At 39.4% G+C, this 25,187-nt stretch overlaps 1 protein-coding gene across 1 annotated transcript in view; it reads right to left on the bottom strand.

Annotated features, from left to right (window-relative positions):
- The window catches only part of ITM2B (integral membrane protein 2B), a 48,337-nt gene that overhangs the window by 1,330 nt on the left and 21,820 nt on the right, over positions 1–25,187 (bottom strand). Inside the window, exons 2-5 of the mRNA XM_009999079.1 lie at positions 8,634–8,762; positions 6,481–6,687; positions 4,343–4,453; positions 913–1,063 (exon numbers count right to left, since the gene is read on the bottom strand). Coding sequence (XP_009997381.1) covers positions 913–1,063; positions 4,343–4,453; positions 6,481–6,687; positions 8,634–8,762 — 598 coding nt within the window. The remainder of the gene's footprint in view (positions 1–912; positions 1,064–4,342; positions 4,454–6,480; positions 6,688–8,633; positions 8,763–25,187) is intronic.

The raw sequence follows: 25,187 nt of genomic DNA, 5'->3' as shown, positions 1-25,187 counted from the left end.
TGTTGTTGTTATTATTATTGTTATTATTATTATTATTATTATTATTATTATTATTATTATTATTATTATTATTATTATTATTATTATTATTATTACAACATCTCAGCTTCAGAAAAAGAATTTAGCCACTGCTGGCCAAACTAATGCTCACCACTAACATATGCACAGAACCAATATACTGAATTTTGAATTGGCTTTTGCTATTAAACATTGTTCTAAATGGTTTTTACAAAAATTATTTCTTTCCCTTGTTTTCCCAAGCAGTCAGGTCCAACAAAAGCAAATTGAACTGCCTGAAGTTAAAAAAAAAAAAAAGCAGCAGTAGCCAGTCTAAGTAAAACGTGAGTGCAAATTTTAAGGCACTATTTAATAGCTTGTCAAGACTCTTCCAAATTATGTTTTTCAAACATTTTCCATGAAGGAACACCAAGCACTTCAACTCTCCTGTGAAGACAGCTCTTGCTGACATTTCACTGATGGAAATAGGAAGATGTGGACTAACCTGTAGATGGCTTCAATGACAAGAAGAACCAGCAATTCTGTACTTGGACTACAAGGCTATGGTTTATCATTTATTAAAGTGTGTGTTTGGGGGGTAGGCAGGTCAAGAAACAAGATTATAGAAAAGCATCAATGAAAGCCTCAATGCCAGAAAACATGCCCATGCAACACAAGCTTTTCAGCAAATCTAAGCTCACTGGGGCCCTGAGCACTTTTTGCACAATAAAATGACTTATTTCCCTACCTACACAGAAAATATGAGATGTACTTAAGCCCACAGAGCCAGTTCCTGCAATAAGCAACTCATGCTTTAATAAGAGTCATTCCTTTCAACACAATCAACCCTATTGATTGAACTCAAGTGGCACTGAACTTTCTGCCAGCACAAAAGATAGCGGGAAGAACGTTTACCTTTCATGGCTTCTTTGCGTTGTAGTTTATAGGTTTCCTTGCCACGGCAGAGGCGGTAAATAAAGAATCCCAGCTGATCCACATTTTCAATGCGATCAGTAACAATCATCTGCTCATGAATCAAATAGGACTGAGGCAAATATGTTCCAGCCTGTTGAACAGAAATATAACAGCTGTGTCAAAAGCCATCTCGTCACGGTCTAAATTCACAAAAACCACTTTGCAATGTGTTTCTTTAACACAGCTGTCACACGCCTCCTTTGGATTCTTTCAAAATATGTTTTACCCACATAATTTTATTCTAAATCTGCAAACATGACCCTGCTGCACTACAGAACTATGCAACAATTATATTTAAAATGTCACAAAACTTCCACTTATGTATACATCCACTGCCTTCCTGCTATGGTAACACCAGACTTAGCAGAGAGATATGTTTCCTTCCAGGAATACCCACTAGCATGGATCAGTCCTGTGCTTATCAGCCATAGTTTTCACTTAATTAACAACAGTCCAACAGGCAACTACTCCTGAACAGGACTTGGGAGAAGCATGCTCTACATGGAGATACTCCTTCTGATGAAACATGCCAGCTGCAGTATACTCCAGCTGCAGTCCAGGGGGTTTGGGAAGTCTCAAACATATTCACAGCAAGGGTCACAATTCTCAAGCCAAATACAAGATCAGATCATCTAGCACGTAAGTTATTATGGTGACCCCCACAGTTGTTTATATGGAAAGGTATTAGACAGCCATGGTGGTCTATCAGCTGTTTTAAGGCAACAAACTGAAAAGGGAAGAGCCACGATGACAAGAAAAGGCTTCCCGAGCCTTTTTTTGTCCCTTTAGTATTATTTTGCCACAGCTGAAATGCTGGAGAAATCCAGCTCTGTGCACATCTGACTGTACACAGATAGAGATGCACATACTTTGCTATCAATTTCCTAATATTGCCACCAGTAAATAATCATCCACTTTTTTGAAATATTACCCCATCTAAGAAATCCTCCTAGTGTGATCCTAATTTATGGCAGTAGAGAGGGTGTTGCTTGCTTTCTAAAAATTAAGTTACCACTTACAGAAACAAATTCAGGTTCTGTGGTGAAAGATCCCTATATGTTTTAATTAACAATAAACAACTTGAAGTTTCCATTGCAAAACTGGACTGTCTTTTCAATCCAAGTGACATGCTGAGAAGAAGCTGACTAAATGCAATTTTTTTCAGTAAAGAAAGGACAGACTATATAAAATTCACTTTAAATCATAACAATTTCCTTCAGCCTATGTGGAAAACAACAGCCCCAAACTGCAGGATCTCCCAGGACCACCCCAGCAACTCCCTGGACCTGGCATTTTTGGCTTTCCCAGGGGGCACATGAGGAGGGGGAGTTCAGTGTGGGAAGCTCTTCTGCCCACCTGCTGCAGGAGCAACTACCAAGCAGTAGGATCCACCATAACTGCAAATATGCTCATCTTTGAGATATCCTTTGAGATATACTGTTAAAATTGGCCAGTTGGCTCAACTACAGGAATGAGGTGGATGAACGCACGTGGGTTGTTGTTTTTTTTAAAAAAAGAGAATAGCCTAGAGCACCTCTATGTTCAAAAAATGCCCTCTGCATGGGTTAAGAGCTCATTTTAATGAAATGAGTACCTTCATTTCAGACATATTTTTTTTCCTTGTGCAACCAGCATGACTGCAGGACAGTGAAATTTACTCACTTTGTGTATCTGCAGAATCGTTTCCCAAATTTCAGTTAGAAAACATTTAGCCTGATTTTCTGAGACATCAAATGCCCCCAGCTTTTAGTGACTACAATGAGAATTAAACAGATGTCTCGTAAAATTAGGGCACTCACTGTTAGGGATAGTGATCAAAACAGTTTGTTTTTGCACAGATTTTCAATTAAATGCATGATGCCTGGTTATCCTCTTACTTATAAAGCAAGCATATTTGATTTTGTACTAATGACAAACTAGGAAATTAATGGATTTTAATAAGGGAGTTTGTGTGAACTAAAAATGGAAACAAAACAACATATATAAAAAAATATGGGGCCACTGTGTTTTTCAGGCACAACCTCAACCTTATGTAAAAGAAATGACAATAAGGTTAAATAGCCAGACTCAAAATTGGCAGCAGAAAAGCAGCAGAGGACTTACTTGTGAAGCAATTCTTCACATGAAATTTATCTATATACACAAACAACTCAGAAGTGGAGTCCTGGAGTCCTAATTTCAAAGACTAGTTTGAAAGATGCAATCCATAGATCATATTAACAATTCTAAGTCATAAAAGGCCAGTAAAATAAAATGTAGAACACTCTCCCCAGATCTTAGACACAAGTTAGTTTATCAGCTCTCTTCCCCACCTGGAATGTTTTGCTGTTCTGTAAAGAAACCAGAAGGCTGAAAAACAAGGTAAATACTATTTAAAACTGCATTAAAAGCATGCATATGTAAGAGGGTTTATGTATCTAGCTATCTATCTATCTCTCTATCTATCTATCTATCTATCTATCTATCTATACACACACACATAGAGAAAGGTGATTCATATTAAATTCGTGAGAGACCTCATTAAATTATCTACTTTGGCCTCCTCAATTTCACAGGCCATTACGTTTCACCCAGTTACTACTACTAATAGAAGAGCATGTCCCTGTGGTGGAGACAAGTCAGCCAGCACCGCAAGCCCAGTAGTAGCTTTCAGTCATTATACCCTGCTAGGAAGTGATTAGGAGCTCCCAACAACATTAGACTGAAAACTCTTTTCCATTGTTCAGCGATTGTGGTATCTCAGCCCTTTCCACAGTCCTTGTTTTTAAGGATAACAAATCTTGCTCTGAAGGTCTGGTGGTCTCAGAACCAGAAACCTGGCTATACTAAAAACCCTCTTGCTTAAACAAGCTTTGCTAATCATTCAATGCAAATCCTGATTGCTCCTACCAAACCTCAGTGGAAAGAGGAAGATCCACCTTCAGGCTGCTGGAAGCCTTATGAACTCCTATGCAGCACCAGTTCAGCACACCCAGTGCAACATCTAATCACCCTGAACACACACAGCAGATCCAACACACCTCACGTACACCACCCTCAAGCCACTGACTAGTTCAAAGTAGGGGCCAGCCCTAGGGACCTATGCTTTAAACAATGCCCATGTTAAAAGGATTTCCCAGCACATCTCAGCTAAGCAGTCTCAGTCCAGCACATACATGCTGGAAACTTGCCTTCCTCTGAATTAGTAATTCCTTCATGATTGTGGATAATTAAGAAGGTTATAGACTTTCTTCTCTCTTTACAGAATATCTCTAGTGATCAGCTAAACTTCAAATGCATGTGCATTCTGTGAATGCCAGACTTCTGGGGGAAAAAAAACCAACTACTTTTTCTCTGTTTTAAGAATAAACTAGTTATGATTTACCCATACCTTGATGTTGATGAGGAGCTCCAGGAAATTTTTTGGTGGCATAACAACTGAAGTGTTCAGAGGAATCACATAGCACTTATCCAGGCTAAGGTCAAGATAGGCAGTGAGTCTCTGTTGAGGAAATATTTACTTTAATCAAAGTAACAAGAACATCATAAAATTCACATACAGACTTTGTTAAACTGCTATTGCCTCACATTGCTCTTCAAATTATTGTTTTACTCACCAGAAAGCCTGTCCAACCATCTCCAATTTGAAAGTAGGTAAATGCAGAAATAAAAGGCACTCTTGATGAGAGTTTAAATCTATGGCAGGGATTTGTGCAAGGCAGCAGGCTACAGGTAGTTCAAATGCACTACAATAATGAAATGACAAAGGTGTATCTGATCTGTTCAGGAATCAGATACAGTACGTATTTATTCCTAGTTCCTGCATTTTGAAAGAACTGGGCAAAAACCTTGCTCTAATCTCCATGCTTTTATATTTTGTTCTAGCGTAGAGTAAAAAGCTGCTGGTAAGAACAAAATATAGCAGAAAAAAGTACTGTTATGGATAATGTAACAAAAATCCTTTTATTTTCAGAAATACTTTTAAGTTGAAGCGTTAATGATTATTTATAGCTGAATTGCTATTTTTGTAGTACCTGAACTGTAATATTTGCCATTATTTGATAAAAAACAGAGATAGAAAAGCCCAGGGAATTATCCTGATGAATCCTATGGCTCCGGTCTCTAAGCTATGTTCCTGCATCTGCTCCTGCTAAAGAAGCCATTATCTCAGGCTGCTGAAAGCTCTAAGACTGCAGATGTATATAAAATACTGAGTACCAACAGCCCAACAGACAAGCAGGCCAGCAATCACTAGTGCAACTAATTTTATTACATGGGATTAAGTGCTGTACCTATGGCAAATGATCCTAGCTCTCACCTTTAGAGCAAAGCCTTTAACCCACTAAATCAAGAAGTCAATTTATAATATTATATTGTTCCTTTTCACCTCTTGTATACTTTTTTTTTTCCTGGTTTTGTTTCTTTAGAGGCTTTGCTCTAACCCTTAACAGAAGCTTCCTAAATATATTCAGGAATATTTTAAAACGACACAGCTCAAGTGAGCAGTGTTTTCCTCCAAATCTGGTTATGAATATTTGATAGATAGCACTTATTTTGCCTGGAAAAGTTGAAACTCTGAGGTTTGCATAAAAAATAGGATGCTTCCTTATTCTCCTTTTTCATCCTTGCTTAAAAGAAGCTGTTCAGTGAAGTCTTCAAATGTTCACAGAAAATTAGCTTTCTGAAAACCAGCTGGAGAACATTTTCTTTCTATCAGCTAGCTTCCATCAGGCTGATACAGAAAAGATGGGCTGCTAATTGTTTTACAGCTCTGTCATTAATAGCAAGAGCTGCAAGCCTGTTAACTGCCTTACCAAAAATGTATTTACACAATTCCTATCAATCAAAGATGTTTCCACAAAAGGGAAGAAGCAGCTAAAAGGTCCCTTGATCCCCTCAAGGTTCAGTGCCTTAAGGAATCAGAGTAGCCTGTGCACGAGGACAATTTAGCTTCTTATTGGCTTCCTACAGCATCTGGAAAACAAGCTTTCTTCCATGGTTGCTTAGCTGGTCCTTTCCTTGTCTTTCTGCTGCTGCTTTGGAGTTTTCAAGCTATGCTTGTGAGAGCAACCTCTGCAGGTGCCTATACATACCTAGAGATACAAGACATAACCAGCCCCTGCAAGTTGAGGTCAGAGCTATGACAGCCCTTTCTAAACTCCCCTCGACACCACAGCAGTTGGTCAAATTCTGGCTCAGTGCACTTACTACAATAAGAACTATAATCTCTTTACTTCCTCATACTAAGGAAATAAACAGCTCTAAGATTTGTCCCTTTCTAAAAACAGAACCGTATTGGCAAATGGTGGTTTACAAACTATCTCATGATGGTCGTATAATGCTGTACTTTGTATGCCCAGTTAATAATTGCTTGCAGCCTGCTGCTGATCAAAACGTTTCTGCTGCCTCCTCCACCCTCCACTTTCCCCACCACAATAATTAGGGAGAACATTTATCAGGATGACTGCGGGGGAACATTTTTTCAAGTTTTAAATGCTTTTAACTTCTTCAGAAATATATATATCTTACCCGGTGGAAGTCATGGACGATATCAGCAGGATCACTATCAGCAAACTCAGGCACTGGCACACTGATAAACTCAACATCTTCCTCCTCCAGGATCTGAATATTTTGCTCAATTGTGTGGTAGTGAGCACTCTGAGCCTCTGCCCCAGACTCAGGTAAACTTAAGCCATCTTCAATGTACTTTATTCCACAGAAATACACACCACCCTGCTAAAAATAGTAAACAAGCCAAAACCAAAACCATCAGTAGCCTTATTAGAAGCTGAAAACTAAAATTCTCAAAGCACTACAGAGAAGAAAGACTTGTCAGACTAGATGAAATGTTTTCCCTATAATTTGGTTCATACACTACAGTAGGAGTCAACTGCTATCTACTACAGGGCCATGGATAAAAAACCTTGATTGTACTGAACCCAGAGGGAGTCCTTCCCTTGAATTCAAGGAAACAGGATCCCAAAGGCAGGTTCTTAAAATGTAGTCTTCTATTTTGCATCTGTTACCTGTGGCACAATGCATCTTATTTTTAGAAAGACAATTAAATTCCTACTTCTACATGCACCCATATTATTATTATTAAATTATTATTTAACTGCAGTCAATAATTAAAATTTAAGACATTGAAACTAATAACCCAAATCACCTTTAAAAAGCAAGTCTAACTCTGAATTTGGTTCTGCTCACAGCAGGGTGTTAGACCAAATGACTTCACAGGTTTCCTTCCAACCTCAGCTAATCTATGAAGTTCTTTAGTTTTGTAAGGCTTTAGAAGTTTTGAAAGTCAGTTTCTAAAATCGATACAAAATACAAAATGTATAGGCCAGATAGCTTTGTAAATACACAACTTATCCATATCCACATGGTATCAGTTTAAAGTTCAACACTGAAAACATACCCTCAGTGCAATGTTAGTTCAAGTCCTGAATGTTTCCTTCAACCCAGGTCTGTCTCATAAACAAGTAGCACAGGTTTGCATTAAATGGCATTTTCGCTTTCAGCTTGCTGGTAGGGGAAAGAAGGAGCCCTGCAGGCAAGGCTCAGGCAGGCAGGCAGTACTGCAGCAGGCCTTCAGCTGCTCTCAGCTTGCTAAATCCCCCAGGATAGGCTGTGCTGTTTAAGCGTCATTTGCAACACCACTGCTCCCTGTAGATTATGTTCACATAATAGCCAAAGAGGTGATAAACTGCAAGTTCAGCTAGAATTTCTCATGTTTAATCACTGTACCTTCTACTAAAATGGTTTTCTTAAAAAAAAAATCCTGGTAGCAGGAACAAGAACACAGAATTTCTGCCTTATTATTAAGTCCACTAACCAGTGGGCAAGAGGGACTAATGTTTTGCTTACACTCTCCCTTTCTGACCCCTGCAGTTCCTGAAGGAGGGTGGGTGGCTGTGCTGGCACCACTGAAGCAACAGCCAAGCATATCCAACACTGCCCTGTGACAACTCCCATGAAGGAAGACAATGCTTAACTTGAATCTCCCATATTTCAGGTAAATGCTTCAGTTTCCTGGCACCACTGCCTTCACAGGGCTCCTCCTGCCTCAGCGCTGTTCAAAAAACTGAAAATACATTTTGTCAGAGGTCTAATCTTGTCAGCATGGATTAGACCTGACAAGAGCACCTTAAACCACATTGACTGTGCTTCTCCCAAGGCCCCTGCAGGGCCTGTTTTTCTTATCTCTGTGGAGGCTAGGAAGGAGGAGAGTCACTGCACTGCTCTGACAAGCAGTCCCTTTTCTCTGCATTAGCAGTACCACACGCCTCAAGGAAATCTGGGGTCAAACAAGGAGGCTTTCAAAGGGTTAATCTACCTCCAGTATTCAGCAATGCAGAAAGGGAGAGAGCAGGTGAAATCTGGGGCATCCCTGGGGCTCCTAAATCCAAGCCCTATTTAGATATAATCCTTTCTCTGCAAAGTAAGGTTTTCAAAAGTGTTGCTTCCTTTTATTTGCCAGCTTTGCTCCTGCCCTCTTCTGCTGATAGGAAACTTCAGAGCAGGCCATACAGTTTGCCTTTAGAAACGCTGAAGTTTTAGAGAGAGAAAAATGTGAGCAGCAAAACTATTTGGTTTCATCTGTTGCTCCTCTTTCCTCTCCTAAACATAAAGCCTAAGGGAGAAAAATGCAACACTCCCATAATAAAATGTACTTGACTCACCTGGAATGCAAAATATTTGTAGAGATAGGCACCACCCAAGATCACACCAGCCAGCATAAAGGCCAATCCAAAGCACATGCACCAACACCAGGCCCTCCTCTGTCCAACAGGCACAGCATCCTCAGGGTCCTGCAATACATCAGAGAGACCTTCAACACACTGTTCCCAAGACACATAAGACAGCAGATACTTCAGGCCCAGCAACTATCAGAAAAGGCTACACGCATTTTATCACAATTGTTTGGAAACTTATTTTATTTGGTAAAGTTTAAAACAGATTTGTTTGAGATTTACGAGAACTTGAACTAACAGTCACTTTTAATGTCATTGTCACTGACTAAATCAACAGACTTAAGTCTTTAGGAAGAGAAAAATATAATAAAATCTCCTGAGATACCTAATAATGCAGTAGCCACTTTACATACAGCAGGCAGAAAAATACCCATTTTCAGGCAACCTCCGCGCAACAACAGCAGAGTGAAGAAGCCAATTCAGAAAGGTCAGATTCTTTTTTATCTTGTTATATGCAATTCAAGTAAACCTGAAGAACCAACAAAAGATCGAAATTCGAAAGAAGAGCAAAATATGTATTTTCCTATGTTGTTTCAGGAGGAGGAAAGAGACTTTACGACCTCTTTGCTGGCAGAATAACAAGAGTGGGAACAAAAAAAAGATACTTTGTAAGTTGTAGTTAAAGAACTTTTCTGCTCTTTGACAGCATGTGCCATGCCTCACTCTATCTGCCATGCACTTATGCTAAAGGAATGACAGGATGTTTCCCCACTGGGGCACTAGTTTGCATAACCATGCAGTCTCCCCAGGCATCCTAAGCAATAAACTGCTGCTTGCAAAATCTTTCCTCTACCAGTCACATCACAATGCTCATTCCTGCCCCAAGTGTTTGCAAAAGTCACATCCAAAAAGAAAAAAATCCAACCAGAAAACACAAACACACACACAACCCCCCCCCACCAAAACCACAAAACCCAAAAAACAAACCATCTTTGAGTAACCTTCCTCCAAGCTCCGACAATCATGGGAAATTCTCAGAATTCAAATAAATACAAAGCCATTCATTGCCCTTTTGCAACCAAAAAAACAATAGTGTAGCATGATGAACAAGGCAAAATCCATATGGCCAAATAAACAGAAAACAAAAGGAAAAGCAGGAGAGAAGTGCCTGAGAAGGCACTGATAGTTTAGTTTGCTCGTCAGTCAACTATTCTGGGTGGGGTTTTTTTGCCACATTTACTAATTAGGGTTGTTTCCTGCTTGAACAAAGTTGTAGGTCAAGTCCCCTCATATATAGTTCCCCTCATCTGGCCAATGCCATCTAAGCAAGTCTGAGACCAAATGGAAAAGGGACTCTCACAGTAAATGGTGGAGAAAAAGAGGTGCTTCCTGAAAATGACTCAGCCCAGCTTTCCCTGAGAGGGAGAAGTCGTATTTTGGAGGGACTACTTTTCACTGATTATAGGGTGAGATTCCTTGGTTAACAAACTAGGTACCTAATTCATACATAGCTAAAATTAGGTGACATGAAACCCACCTTTACAGTACATTTCAATTATCTTTCATACAGAAGTGGCAATGCAGCTTCTTTGCCAGGCAACAGCTGCCAAAATCTAACTCAGAAATATTTAGAGTCAAACTCTGAAGATATTTCAGAGATTTTGTTTGATGTTACCTTGCAAACTACACCACTGTAAATCAGGTTGGGAAATCTCCGTCTTTGGAGGTTTTCAAGACTCGACTCGACAAATCCATGGCTCATCTTGCTTTAGCAACCATCCTATTTCTAAAGGGAGGCTGGACCAGATAACTTTGAGAGGCCCCTTCGAAGCAACATTTCTGGGATACGTTACAAGGCAAAATGAGAGTGGCTAGAAAATAGTTGACATAGACCAAAAAAAGCAGAATGAAAACACAAGTAACAATGACTTTTATAAAATTTTCCACTACTAATTATTTAAAGAATTCAGTGCAAAGAATTATGAGATTACTAGCTGCCTGATTTTTAACCTAGCTGTTTGCAAAGACTGAGAACAGGACATAATACCCATGGTAATCTAATTAACTTTCAGGTCAGGTTAAGATTCACTGTGGATTTTTCTATAAATCATCTCAATTATAAATCTAAACCAGGTGAAACAACGATTTTTATTTTTATGTTGCCCCGTATCATTAGGTAACTATTTCCCTAGATATTTCAAAGCATAAAGGACACTTGATTGAAACTTTTTTAAATAGGTGTCATTTAAACTGTAATGTCAGAAAAATGGACAGCAAACTGGCTCTGGGAGACAATGCCAAAATATTCTCTAGTGAAGAATATATAAACAGTATCTTTATTTGTTCTCATTGCTGTTTTTATTTCTTCCCCCTCCCTTCATTTTTTTACTCCAAAGCAGAATTCTCTATTAGTGGAATTAATTGCGTCTTCCATTCTTACATCTTTAAGATCAGAAAGAGCTACAAAACACACTTCTGGTAAGTGGTGCAGAAGGCATGCACTGTGTTAACACCCACCTGAAAATGGGGATTAATGTCAAATTAAGTTGGTGCAGGCCATAAATCAGAAAAAAGAAAGTAACTTTTACACTTTTATCATGCTAGGAGGAACTTGAAGAACAAGTTTACCAGTATTCCACCCTAAATAATTTTGCTTTGATATCCGAGATGACAGATGTAAACAATATATTTACTACAACTCTTTAATCCTCTACCAGCAGATAACTTTTATACTTTAAGGCATTCCTAATAGTTGAACACTAACTTTGTAGTTGCCTATTGCATTGATTTGTCCACACCCTACTGAAAACATAACAGTAAACTTAGAGCAAGAGTTCAAACCCAGCTTAACTTCTTGCTTAGGACAATGCACGAAAGTACTGCAACTCAGCACAGAGGAACCACAAGCACTAGGTTAACACTGAAAATATTTAATGCTTTTGAAGGAGGACACAGAATTGCTTTCCTCCTCCAAATATGAAAACAAAGTACACCATCAGGCAGTTAAAAAACATCTTAAATTAAAACATTATAAATAACCTACTGAAGCCAAATTATACTCATGTTAGTAGCTGTCCCGTGGCTAAGCTGTCTTAACTCTTGTAGTGTTGCCGTGACAGCTTAGTTTGGGCTGAGTTGACCAAAAAGAGTAATTCATCCCTCACTATATAAATCTGACCCTCTCTACTGCAAGAGAAGAAAGTGTGATCGATGCTCACCCTCTTCCCAGGTCACTCATGTTCTGAAAGAAAAAACATTAAGTGAAAGAGGATTCCCGCTAAGAGGGATGGTGCTGACTCAGCATCTTTCTCCACCAAGTCAGGACTGCACTTTGATCCCAGGCAGCAGCACCAGCTTCTGGAATCCAGAGCACAACATGAGATTGCTGCCTCACTAATTTTTCTCTAGGTCAGCTTCCCACTTCCAGAGAAAGCAGCCCGTATTTGACATGAACGTTGTCCTCTAAAAATACAGTTCTCTACTTTCATGAGCACCAATAATTAATCACTGCTTTCAAGGTTCTTTTCTTTCCCCTCTTCTGTTTCATCCCTGCCCCGCATGCTTCCAACTCCCTGGTGAATCCTTAACCTTATGATGACGCCACAACTAATCTCTGATGCAAAATGCCTTAGGAGGAACTGGATACAAGCCCAATACTGCCTTGTTTCCCTTGATGAGCTGATTCTTCTAATTGGAAAACATTTGATTAGCCTATTTCCCATGGACAAGACACAAACCAGAAGCACCTCTCCGCCACTTGCACACTGAACTCCACAGTGTTAAAATTAAATGGTTCAGAACTTCTCAACCTGAATAGCTTCAAGCCCTGCAGAACAATTTTCCTGCAGATAGAAAATGAGAAGCATTAAATTATCTATTATTTGAGATTGGTAGGATTCAAATCTGTCTTCTTCTTACAAAGAAGTTACAAGATGACTGCTTTTTTTAGTGAAGATCCCTTCATCCGTGACCACAGCAGCTAATGGAAAGCTGCACTCTATCTTGTTACTGGAAACACTCCACGGAACACTTCGGAGGACAAATGATACCACAAACTATTTACCAAAGCACCTCTCAATTACAGAAGGATCTTCACAAGAACTTTCTTACAACAATTACCATGAACTGTTTTGGAGTGGACTGAAAGAAAAAAATGTGAATAACCCCTTAATCTGGGGACATTAGCAGTTATTAACGGCCATATATTCTCTTGTCCTTTTCAGTTCAGTTTTAATGATACTTTTTAAATAGATGCTGGACTTCAGAAGCACCAAATTCATGTTTGGGGTAACATAATTAAATTGTTCTAAGAAACTTCAATATTGAGCCACAAATGTGTTTCATTAGACTTAATAATCATTTAGATTTTCCCTTTGTGGCTTTTTGTACATAGCAGAATATAATTGCTTTAACATTATGAAAGCTATGCAGTCTAAAAACTTACAAGGCAATTTAAAATGGGTGAGATTATCAGACCTTGTTCCTTTGCAGAAAGTAAAGGCACATCCATTATATGATTAAATAAAAAAGACCAAACAAACAAACAAAAAACACCAAAGCAAACGTTAATATGAATCAATTAGGTAATAATCCATCTAAACCAGATATGATGGGTATTCTCTGGGGAGTCCAGAGTAGTCCAGAGTAGTGTATAACCACTGTGCACCTATGCAAAAGATAATGGCCCAAATTTAAAAATAAATACAATGGTGATAACATTGGGAGGGGGAAATGTCTTTCAGAACCAACACACAGAGAAATCAGATGCAGAGTATTACTGAGTATTACAAATATGTCTAAAAACATCTGCAGAATGATACACAAACCATATATAATTTTGCATCTGAAAATATATATACATGCACACAAAGAAGCTTAAAATTAGTGTGGGTAGAACTGGCTAGAAGCTGTTCAGAACAGCTTTCTTCCAAGGTCCTTTGCATGTCGGCTCACACAGATGGACAGAATTCAGTGGGGCAGCCCAAGCTTCCTAAGGGCAAATATTGACCAACTGCAGCTTTAATTAGCGGAACAGGGAGAAGTTAAGGACGACCCTTAAAAGTTTTTTAATGAGGGAGGCTAAAAAGTCTTGAAACAAAATACTGACCAACAGCTGTATAAACTGAATTCTGTTGGTCAGGCTTGCCAGCTGACTTGTAAATCTGACATCTGTAGAAAATGCTCCAAAAAGACAGTCAATTTAAAATGAACTTAATTTAGAAAGAGCTCTGCATTCCTCCCATGGTATTCTTGCCTGAAGACTGCTCCAAGCCTTGTATTCTATTTATTACTTGTTGCAGATGGGAAATTAAGGCAGGCTTTTACAAGACTCCTCACTTAGCAGATGCTGTGAATCTGGAAGGCCCTCATACTGATCTAGCTCTCAAGCAGCAATCTTATGCTTCCTAATAAAGTTAAATTAAAATTTTAAGTACAATGATCTTTTAACTTTCTAGTTGGAAAAACAGACTCTATACACAATAGATGCTTCAGAGATCTCTCGCTTATCACCAGGAGTGACGTCTTGTTTCTATGCAGATGATGAAGCCTGAAAACAAGCTATGGTTGCTTATGTGCAGTTGATATCTGAACACTGCAACCCTTCTGTGGCAGCACTGCCAGTTCCTCTTCTGTCAAGATGGACAGTGGCTTGTCCATCTGGCCAAAGACTCTCTGCCTGAAGTGTAGCATGAAAACCAGACCTGAGTTCTGGTGTTGCTTGCTATAGTCACACTGCTTGGATAACCAAGGAGATTAATTAATTATAATTATCTGTTAAGCACTATTAACCTCTTCTTATATTCCTAAATACATACTAGAAAATAATAAACACAAAATCCATCATACAGCACTAGGAAATGCAGCAGTGAGAATTAAATGCATTCTAAGGTATTTCCAAAGTTCATAGTCCAAGGTCATTTTTATATTAGTTGAATGCTGCCTTTCACCAAATAAAGGGGATGTTTTATTAAAAAATGAGGTGTCTGTCAAATAACTCATGCCATGATTCAGAAGTCATAACTATCATGGAATAAAAACATTAATATAAACACCCAGCTCAAGATCATCTTCAAAAGGGAATCAGCACTGGTGGACAGGAAGGAAGTTGGACAGATCAGGAAAGATGGAGGTGAAGGGAGAACAATAAACAAAAGAGAAACAGGCAAGAAAAGGGAACCAGGAAATAAAACTAGAGAAAAACATGATCAAACATGAAGAGTTCAATTTCTCTGCAGGAAATCAAGGAAAAATACAACTGTAAAGTGAACGTAAAGGATGTGAATCAGCAGCTCACCCACACCATGATAGGACAATAAAAGAAGCTGTCTTTAAGAGTAATCCTGATTCACTGAAACACTGTCTTCAACTTCTGAGGTAAGAGATTAAAAACTTGATAGCAGCCAACAATGAAAGAGAACAAGTGAAGAGGGAAGAAGCCTATAATAACTATTTAAATTTCATTTGAGAGCAGTATTGTTAACAGTGGTTATTTTTATTATTAGCTTTGGTCTTAAACAGACTAGAAGGAGAGGGAAAAAAACAAACAACCCAAGCACACTTATTCAAATGGTCTCAAAGTTCTGTTTTTGTAGACCAGGCAACAACTTTCTTCAGGTGATACTCATACACAGTTTTTGGCTGTATCCTAATCCCAGGAAGTCAACAGTAATTATACAACTAACCATATACTATACTTTCCTGTCTTCTTCAAACTGTGTTCTCCAAATTGTTCCTTTTCTCTCTGTTCAGTTCCAAGATCCCTCAACTCCCTTCCTTCCCTCACCACTAAACCCAGTGGTTTCAAGTCTTCCTATAGTTTGTTTATCCTGTGTCAATGCCTCCCTGTGCCCTTCCCCAACCCAGAGCAGAGCTTTCTGGTCTCTGCCACATGAAGAGTACTGGGCACACCTTAGTTCCATTTCCTCCCCTCGTTACTGCTTCAAGATAAACTATTCACTGCATGAGTGTGCTGCACTCTGGGGAAGAGGAGTTTGGCTATGGCCACAGAAGGGCTATACCCAGGGAGGATGTGGTCTCCATCCTTGGAGATACATAAAAGCCATCTGGACACAGTCCTGGCCAACAGGCTCTAGGTGGCTCTGTTTGAGCAGGGGGATTGGACTAGATGACCTGCAGGGTTCCCTTCCAATATCAACCATTCTCTGATACACATCTACACTTTTTATGTAACACTATGCAGGGGGGGCCTTGATGAATATTTTAAAAAGTTAAAAAAAAAAAAAAAATCCAGGAGTGCTGGGTCTGTGCTAGACAAGTAATAAAGCTTCAGACATGCTTTATCTCCTTTGCTTTGGGGCTTCATGATTCTTCTGCTTTCTCACCCTTCTCCCTTGCCCACAATATGAAACTTCAACAAAACCTATAACACTTGGAACACATGTTGTTTTAAAATGTCTGGACTCCGAATTCAAGTGTTACTGTGCTGCTGACAGCCACAGAGATCCACAAGTGCCACTGAACTGTACTGAATACAAAAAGTTTACACAAGATTAGCTAGTGAAGAGGTGGTAGAAGGCAGGCTTTTTTATATGATATATAAGCGTATATTAATTTACCTATACATTTTCATAAATTAGAATGATGGAAATCTGTTCTGCATTCCACACCTATTTTTCTCAAGTACTTCAAGAAAACTGTTCTTGGTGTGACAGTTTGCAAGTCACAAACCAACACATGCAGCTAAAAGTTTGCAGATACCTTGCAAAAGATGTCCCAAGGATGTATTTTAAAAACAAAAACAAAAACAACCCAAACTTAAGAGGTTATATGGGACACCCTTTAGAATACATTTTGCTTACAGAAAGCAAAATCACTACACCATTTATAGCTACAGCATGTCAATCATGGCATTTCATAAAACTGTCCCAGTTTTGAAAAATGCTTTATTTTTTACACATTGCCAAAATAAACACTCTTCCCCATCTGCATTCTTTGCCTTATAATTGACTTGCCTTCTACCATACTTATAAAAAATACACTAAATAAATCTATACCTTTAAATGCAATATTTCTCTTGACTTTATCCTGAATTAGATCAATGTTTGAAAACAGGAACTCTAAAGGTTCCTATTCCACTTTAAATGGATCAATACTAAATTATCTTTTTGACCTTGATTGTTCCAGTTCCTGTCTCTTCTTTATCCTGCTCACTTATGTCTGAAATTTCTCTGCTTTTTTCCCCACAACTGCCTGAATCTCAGATATTACTATGATAGGACAATATGTGGATTTAACCTAGATTTCTCTCAAGGCTATTTTCCCAAGTGGTGATGGCCCTTTCACCCAAGAGATCTCATTAACATATGCACCATTGAGCTTTAGAATTTAATAACTCTGTTCCCAATTCAGCTCAGATGGGATGTCATCTCAAGCACTTTAAAAACACTGTGTCTCAGTTTCTCTCAAGAGTAGAATCTAGCATCACAGAAAACATTAGGGAGGTGTCTAGTCCAGAATCCTGCTTTTAAAAGATGAGTGGACTCTGAGGTCTGTCCAGGTTGCTCAGGGCTCTTGTCCAGCCAGGTTTTGAAAACCTACAAGAACTGTGACTTCAAAGCTTCTACAGGCAACATGCTCAGCATGCAGCTCTTCTCAGATTGAAAAATATGTTGCTTATACCCAGTTGGAAGCTCATCTTTCTCAATTTATGACCACTGTCTTTTCAGTTACCTACCTCCCTGGGTGGCAGGAAGCTGCTGCGAAGTCCTCCCACAGCCTTCTCATTTCCAGGCTCAAAAAGCCCCCACTCCCTTGGCCACTCCTAATAGGATGCGGGCCCCAGCCCCAAACCATTGTGGTGGCCCCTGCTGGACTCATACCAGGTTGTTGATGTCTTTTTTTGGACTAGAAAGCTCTTAGCCTTCAGCAATACTGCTGACTCATGCCCAGTCGACTGCCCACCAGAAGTCCTAGGTCTTCCTCAAACAGATCAGCTTCCCAACTAGGTGGTCCCCAGCCTGCCCTGATGGAGGGGTGAGTCTGTTCCAAGATACAAGAGGCCGCACTTTCTGAAACTCATGAGGTTTTGTTCAGCTCATTACTGTAGCCTGTTGGGGTCCCTCTGAATGGCTGACCTGTCCTCAAAAAAATTTATCTTACCAACACATATATTAGTGAACTACAATGCATAGTACCTGTACCACAAGCAGGGTTCTCTATGTGGCAGCCATTCTACATGCAAATACAAAATAGCATTTCATTGTAGCATTTATGAGCATCAGCACAGAACAGCAGATGTTGAAAGGCTCACATTTAACTACAACCCCTTCCTAGAAGAAACTATTGTAACAATCTGAAGGGCTTCACTGCAATCAGGGGACTCAAAGCCTGAAGTGGAGCACACTGCCCAGTACCCAGCACCTGACTGCATCACACTCTGCATAACCGCAGACTGTGGCCAGTAATTCAAACACCTCACCAAGCAACAACTTCCCCAGTCTGCAAACCTCAGTCAAGACAACTCACCACACTGCAGCAGCCTCAAAAAGTCATGTTCAGCCTCCAACCCTGCAAAGGGCTCTGCATTTTCAAACATGCCATTGCAAGCGTGTTCTATGTACACCATCTCTTTTAAAATACATAAACTAATAGACTTTTGTGCTTCATCAACCATGTAAAATCAACCCCAGAGATCACTGTCCCCTCCCAGTAATTATCTCCTCAGTGCTCTCTTCCACAGTGATTCCACTGTCTCATTCTACCCTCAAAACAGCAGAAAACCACCATCAAAAGCAGGAGTTTGTGGAAACCTAGGAGGAAGACAACCACAAATTACAGAAGGATTTGCATTCAAGGCACTCTACTCTTAAAATGCCTGTGGGTTTTATTTTTGTGTGTATATATATATAGATAAAAAGAATATATAATATAGACTTAATAATATACAAACTTTTTAAAAATACTTGTATACACACACAGACACACTATTTGAAAAGTGCAAACAAAATATCAATTTGCTTCTTCTGTGACCTCTGGGCAAATATTACTTTTCTGTTTTTATTCATGGTAAATTTTTTAAGGCACTTGCACAAAGGTCCCATGCTTGTAGATGCCTCATGGATCACTCAAGTAGGAACTGAAGCCTCTCTGTATGTCCACTGTGGTCTAAAACCTAGGCCACATGACATCTGCTGCAATACCATTTCTGACTTCATTGTAGAGCTCAATCTTATTAATTATCTCAATTCTTTCATTTACCATATCTGTAAAATTAGGACAGATATCTAAGTTTTATAAATTAGCATGCTTTTCATCTGTACATTCAAAGTAATTTCCACTGAGGATAAAAACAGTACATAAATAGTATGAAAATGAATGTTGTATTATTCATATGGATCAGGAGGCTAAAACCAGTTAATGCTAACCTTTGTCAATCATAGAATAAATGGGGGGGAGAAAAAAAAGAAAAAAAAAAAGGAATCTATGCAACAGCTAACACAACACACTATTACTTATCCCAGCTATAGTTCTTATGTTTTAAATACATAATAATATTTTTGGAAGCACAGAATAAAGAATATTAGGACTTTAAAATGCAATATTTGCTTTCTAAGATACTTCCCAAGAGTCAGAACTATTTTCTTTGTCTGTAAGCTTTTTGGTGCCTGTAGCTAGTGGCTACTGGATAGGAAAATTGTGTAATGCTGACAAATACTCCAAAACTGCAACTGCTGAACAGTTAACTGAAAACACTACTGAAGGTAAGTATGCTTGCCAGTTTTGTAAACTCTCCTCAAATTAGCATCAAAATGTATTAAATTGCTGACAAGAAAAAAAATTGGAAAACTCTGCAAATAATAAAGAAAATCAATTTCAGTCTATAAAAAAACCAACTGTTAGATTACATTTGCAACTGTAAACACTTCAGTAAAATACTTGACAGGAAAAACACTCACATATACACATTACCTTTTGAAATTAAACTTTTCTTGAAACAGACATTCATGTGTTGGATTAACTTAACATTCATTATAACGAAAGTTTATTATTATAAAGTTAATTAATTGTAATAGATTTTCTTTCCAATGTCCATTTTTACAGGAAAGCTCAGCATTTCATCTTGATACACATTTTCAGAAATGAACTAATTTATCTTCAGCTTTTGCCAACGAACAGAACTTCTGGTTCCAACAACCTCTGTTTCAGTGGTATTTTTTGTACCACTATGCAATATTAATATCCAAGCTGGTTTCTTAGAGCTTACCAGAAAGAGAAGAGTAATGCATCACAGAAAGACAGGGGCAAACATAGAGCAGTATTTATGGTATTAACTGTAACACATTACAGGGCAAGATAGTCTTTCTAGATATTGCACTATATAAAGCTTCAATTAATTACAGACTTTGCCACATGACACGTTAAGAAAAACAAACAAACAAAACCCACCCAAGTTATCCAAACACATTTTTAGGGCAGGGGCATCAGCCATGTATAAATTTGTTAATCTGGAAAGAGAAACAACTTAGAACTGCATGAAGTATTTGCATTGTCTCTATGCTCATCCCTCTGAATTCATATAAGCTGTAATGGTGCATACGGATGTCAGCTCTTGCTCAAAGAGCCAAAAACGTAAATGATACAAACAACTGACAAAGCAGTTATCACAAAGGTCTGGCAGAATATACATCCTGCTTGAAGAATTAAAATATCATTCTTCTGGGAAATGGCTGCATTTCCAAACCAAAGCTTTGTGTTTGATATTCAGGTTGAGAAGTGATGAGAAACAGAAAGGAAGTGAGATATGGACCACTGAAATAACTCCTCTGTCCCATAGGTTCATTTCCATCACTGGGGGCCTGGGGATGACACAAGCTCTTCCAGATCACATTTTTAACTTTGTAACACCTAATTCCAAATTCCTAAAATCACTACAAAATAGTGACAGATTTTCAGAGGAGCACCACAAACTTTTAAGATCTTGGTTTTTTAGTATTGTTCTCCCAATTGCTGGTGACCTCTACAGAACAGCTTTAGGAGCCAAATGTCTCAAGACCACAGCAATCTTATTTTCAGGAAGCTGCACTACTTAACCAGCAGCACAGAGTCACCATGTATCAGGATGCAGGGAGGATGACAGCAGCCACAAGGCTCCTCTTGTTAGGAAGTGCTCCTCGTGAACAACCCCTACCACAAATCTTGTTTACATAAACTCAATTTTCCTGAATTTATGCTTGCAGGTATGAATAGAGCCAAATAAGTAACAGAATCTTGGGTACCCTTTTGTGCCCAAAAAGGGATGGTTTTAATCTGAGGCTTGGTGGCTTTTTATGAAAAACTTACTGAACTCAGGGAGAAGAATGGGGAAGAAAATTCAGTTTTCTAGAATCTTTTTTTATTTCTGATCCTCTTTTAAATCATCCTATCTTAATCCAGAATGCTCTGACAGACAGCAAAAGCTGGTTGGTTTAATGACCTAGTTGCACCATAGAAAATACAGGAGAATACAAAGACTGCTCTTTCCACAGTGATAGAAAATTTGGCTGGAGGAAAGCTATAAAGAGAATAAGGAAGCTCCTCCAAGAAAAAATAAGTCAAAACCAAACAAAACAATCCCAAAACACCCATCTATAGATGTATCCCATAAAGTGGGAGAACCTACTTTCCTGACAGCAAAACAATAAGTAAATTACTATTATTAGTCTGTATATGAACACATCTAGAAAATACATTATATAGTATTTATATCTATTCAAACACATATATAGAGTATAACTGTCAAGCTAACACCTTTATTTCAGAAACATAACACCCATTACACAAAATCTAAGGGTTTTTCCATTTAATTAAAAAATAGTGCTTATTAGTTGCTCAACAGTATTTCCCAGGTGGACCCTCTTGCTCTGTTGAAAGTGCCTATTTTCGTATGCCTTAGAAAAGATTAGCTAAACTGAAAAAAAAAGAAAATTAAAGTGCAGAGTAATAATGTTTTCATAAGGAATAAATCAGAAAGCTGCTACTTTTAAAATTCTTAACATTTACACTTTAACATTGAAACATCTCTGCAGATACAGCTATCCGAAGGTTGGCCATGATACACATGTGAATCCATAGCTTCCATGCATAAAGCTGTATTTGCTAAAGATGATATGAGCTAAGAACCCCAAGGAGAAAAAAATAAACAATAATTTTAAAATGTTGTCATCTACTCCATGAAGGGAACAACTGCCTGAGGGTTTCTAAGGGCCCACAGAGCTTTGGGGAGGCCTTTATTGAATGGACTTTGCAAAATGTTTGAAGACTTCAACTATGCTCGGAACCATCTCAGGCTCTCCAAAGATCTATTGTAGGGAGAAATGCTAAAACACCACGCATCATTTGTTTGTTGGGAAATTGGGTCATAAAAAGCCTTATTGTACTGACAGTGAGCAAAGTGGAAAACTAAATATGGACTGAGAACCTTCACCAAGAGCATTCTGTATTTTGGCCAAGAATTAGAAGCATTATCCCAATGGCACTAGCAGTTGGTAACAGCTGCCTACAGTAAGCCTGGAGCCACTTTCACAACAAGCAGTAATACTGACAGGTGATTTACACAGAGACAGGATTAGCACTTTTGATTTTTGAGCTCCTTTTAGGTAGCACACTCCAATGCACAAGACCACTGCCTTCTGGAAAGGCTTTTGTTTCTGTGATATGTCCTCTACCTCTTCCCGCATCCTCCTTTCCTCCCTTCCCCAATTAATTTTCTATCAGTATCTGCACTTAAAGTTATTGGGCCAATTTTGGTGAGATCTGAGTATTTCTCTGCAACCTCATCAGCATATTTTGGCTGCAAATGCTCTCTAATAAGCCGTAGGAAGATTATCTACTCAAGAGTAATCCTGCAATGGCAGACAAGAGTGGCAGTCTTCATGACAGTGTGCTGGGAAAATCAACAGAGTAAGACCAGTACTAGCCCAAAAACTCATTCCATAAATCCTTATTTTCTGGACATTTCAGAGCTTTATTCATTAATATCAAATGGATTACTAATATATCTTGCTTAAATCTTTAGGATTTATTGATAATAAAATTCCAAATGTGCAATTTCTGCTGATCCTCTTCTTAAGTGTCTTCATTTACTTTGAGCTCAGAATGCCCCCCAGGACCTTCTTCATAAAAGAAAGACTTGTAGTATTTTTCATGTTCACACTTGTGATCCAGATCTATTTGCTGTCCTACAGAAAAGTAGATGCTGGAGAGGGGAAAACAAATGTCCCATATATGCTGCTTTGGAGATGTGACCTTTTTTCTAACTACGAGAACTCACCCTTCTCTATATGTTAAATTGTCTTCAAACCTCACTTGAAGTTAAGGATTTTCCAGCAATAAAGTTATATGAATAATGCACTTGTCAGATGTGGTTTATTTTTCCTCTGCCCTCCAAAGAACTGCACAGGCAGTAGAAGTTCCTTGCGGAAGGGGAAAAAAATTCATTTCTAATGCATTTATATTAGAGAAGGCAAAGTTCAAAGAGCGTGTCTTGCACTTACTTCAAAGGTATTGAGTTATACAATGGCCTTCGGTTCCTTTTTTTTTTGGCTGACATCTGAGAATAAACTCCCAGACTCGAAGACCCAAATACTCCTACAGCTACATGACATAATTTGTGTCAATATTGTTAATTCTGTGCAGATTGCACAGTCTTTTCTAGTAAAATGGTGATGCTAGTGTACGCAGATCTGCTTTTATTTATGCTCTACAACATGCAAGCTCAAAAAAGTCTACCCAAGATAATTTTGCACGCTGATAGGTGTAGGTCTGCAGTTCTGCCACGAAAACATGGAAATGTGTCAAGGAGAATATCAAAGGCTTGATGTCCCTTAAAGGCACACATTTGCTTTTGGAATTTTCATCTGTACGAGCATCCACTCCCAGCATGCTATTTTTGGACTGTTTTAAGCCTTGTTCAGGCACGTTCATCCCCTGATAACAGTGCAAAAAGTTACGAGCAGCTACTGTGAAAGCAGATGACCTTTTGACCTGATTAATAAACGATTGAAAGTCTCATTTCTAGGAAAGGAGACCAGTACAAAGAACTGCGCAAAGTTAAGGCAGGTCCTGTATCTCAGCTGCAAAATTTACAACTCTGCATTAAGGAAATCACAGTCCAATAACACATCAGTATCTGGACAGGGCCAGGAAGATTTGCTCCCCAGTGTACAATTAGCCAGATGTATTTTGTTTGTTTAGCAGTAGGAACAACAAGCTCATATTGGGAGGCTATCCGGAAACTTCATCGTTGGCAGATCTGGATTCCAAGGTAGTACAAAAATGCCTTTTCTGGAACTTGTAGTTTGTGTCTTGTTTACGTGCTCAGTGTCAAACTGATCATGAAACCTGGGGTCAGGGAGCAACTACACAGCTCGAGCTGGGCTTGGGAAATCCATCACCCTCTAGAGAATGGTATTCCCCTTAGAAAGAACTAGGCACCCAGATCACCTAATGGATTTCCTGTTATTGCAGGCAATTTGAGTAATGATACTGTCTCATTTTGTCGTGGCACACTATTGTAAGGACTTAAATTCTTTGGTCCGAGTTTCATAGACACAGTAGAAGGGCGAAATTTCACTACCTGCTGTACCAGGAAGATGTCACTAGAAAACACCTCGTGGTTCCCCTTGGCTTTGAAAGGACGGTGGATTCTGCAGGTGAAGAACCTGGCCCCATCGAAACTCTGGCAAACCCTCCACTGGGGGACGGCTTCGTACCAAAAATCCAAGAGATACTGTCTTCCAAGGCAGAATTTTATCACAAATACTTTGGAAACTAAAAAAAAAAACACTACCTCTTTTGCAGATCCGATCCTGCAATTCAGAGGCCTAAAGTACAAAAGATGGTGAAAACAAATGAAAACAGCAAGGCACGCTGTTTAGGCGGAGCTGGCCGCTTGCCGAGTTCTCTTTCTCTCTTCAAAGAGCCTAGAACAAATTACGCTACTCCTAATTAAAAACTGGTTTTGATTACGGCAATCGCAACCAAAAACCTTTATATTCCGGGCAGTTTTGCACTTCAAAAACTTCGAAAACCGTTGCCGTGTCGCTCCTTGTTGCTGTTAGGGGAGGAAAGGCGACAGCAACCGGAGTTTGGGTTCTGTTTTGGGGCGGGGGGACGCAGCTCTTTGTTCCCTCACTTAAACCTGCCCGAGCTGCAAGGCGAAGTCGGCTGCAGCAGCTCGCCAGGCTCTGCAAACACGGCCAAACCTCCAACATCCCCCTCGCCCTGAAGCGTTTTACCTCTGCGAGCTCGCCAGCACTTGTGCCGGACTTCTCCGTCAGACCGGAGGGGATTAAACCCGGCGCCAAGACCAGCCAGGAGGGTCGGTCAGCCTTCCCCACACGACCCAACTCCCGCCACCGACCCAAACAGCCCGAGGTTCCCGCAACGCAGGGGCGCTGGGAGCGGCTGGGGGGACAGGCTGAGGGGGGACTGGCTGGGGGAGCGGGGACGGCAGCCCCTTCCCCTTCCTTCCCGGGCAGCCCCTTCCCGGGCAGCCCCCTCAGCTCGCAGCGACTCGCGGGGCCGGACCGGGACGCCGCACAA

Source organism: Chaetura pelagica, unplaced genomic scaffold, assembly GCF_000747805.2.
Source record: "Chaetura pelagica isolate M959 unplaced genomic scaffold, ChaPel_1.0 scaffold226, whole genome shotgun sequence".
NCBI lineage: Eukaryota > Metazoa > Chordata > Aves > Apodiformes > Apodidae > Chaetura > Chaetura pelagica.
This window is presented reverse-complemented; position numbering and strand designations above follow the sequence as displayed.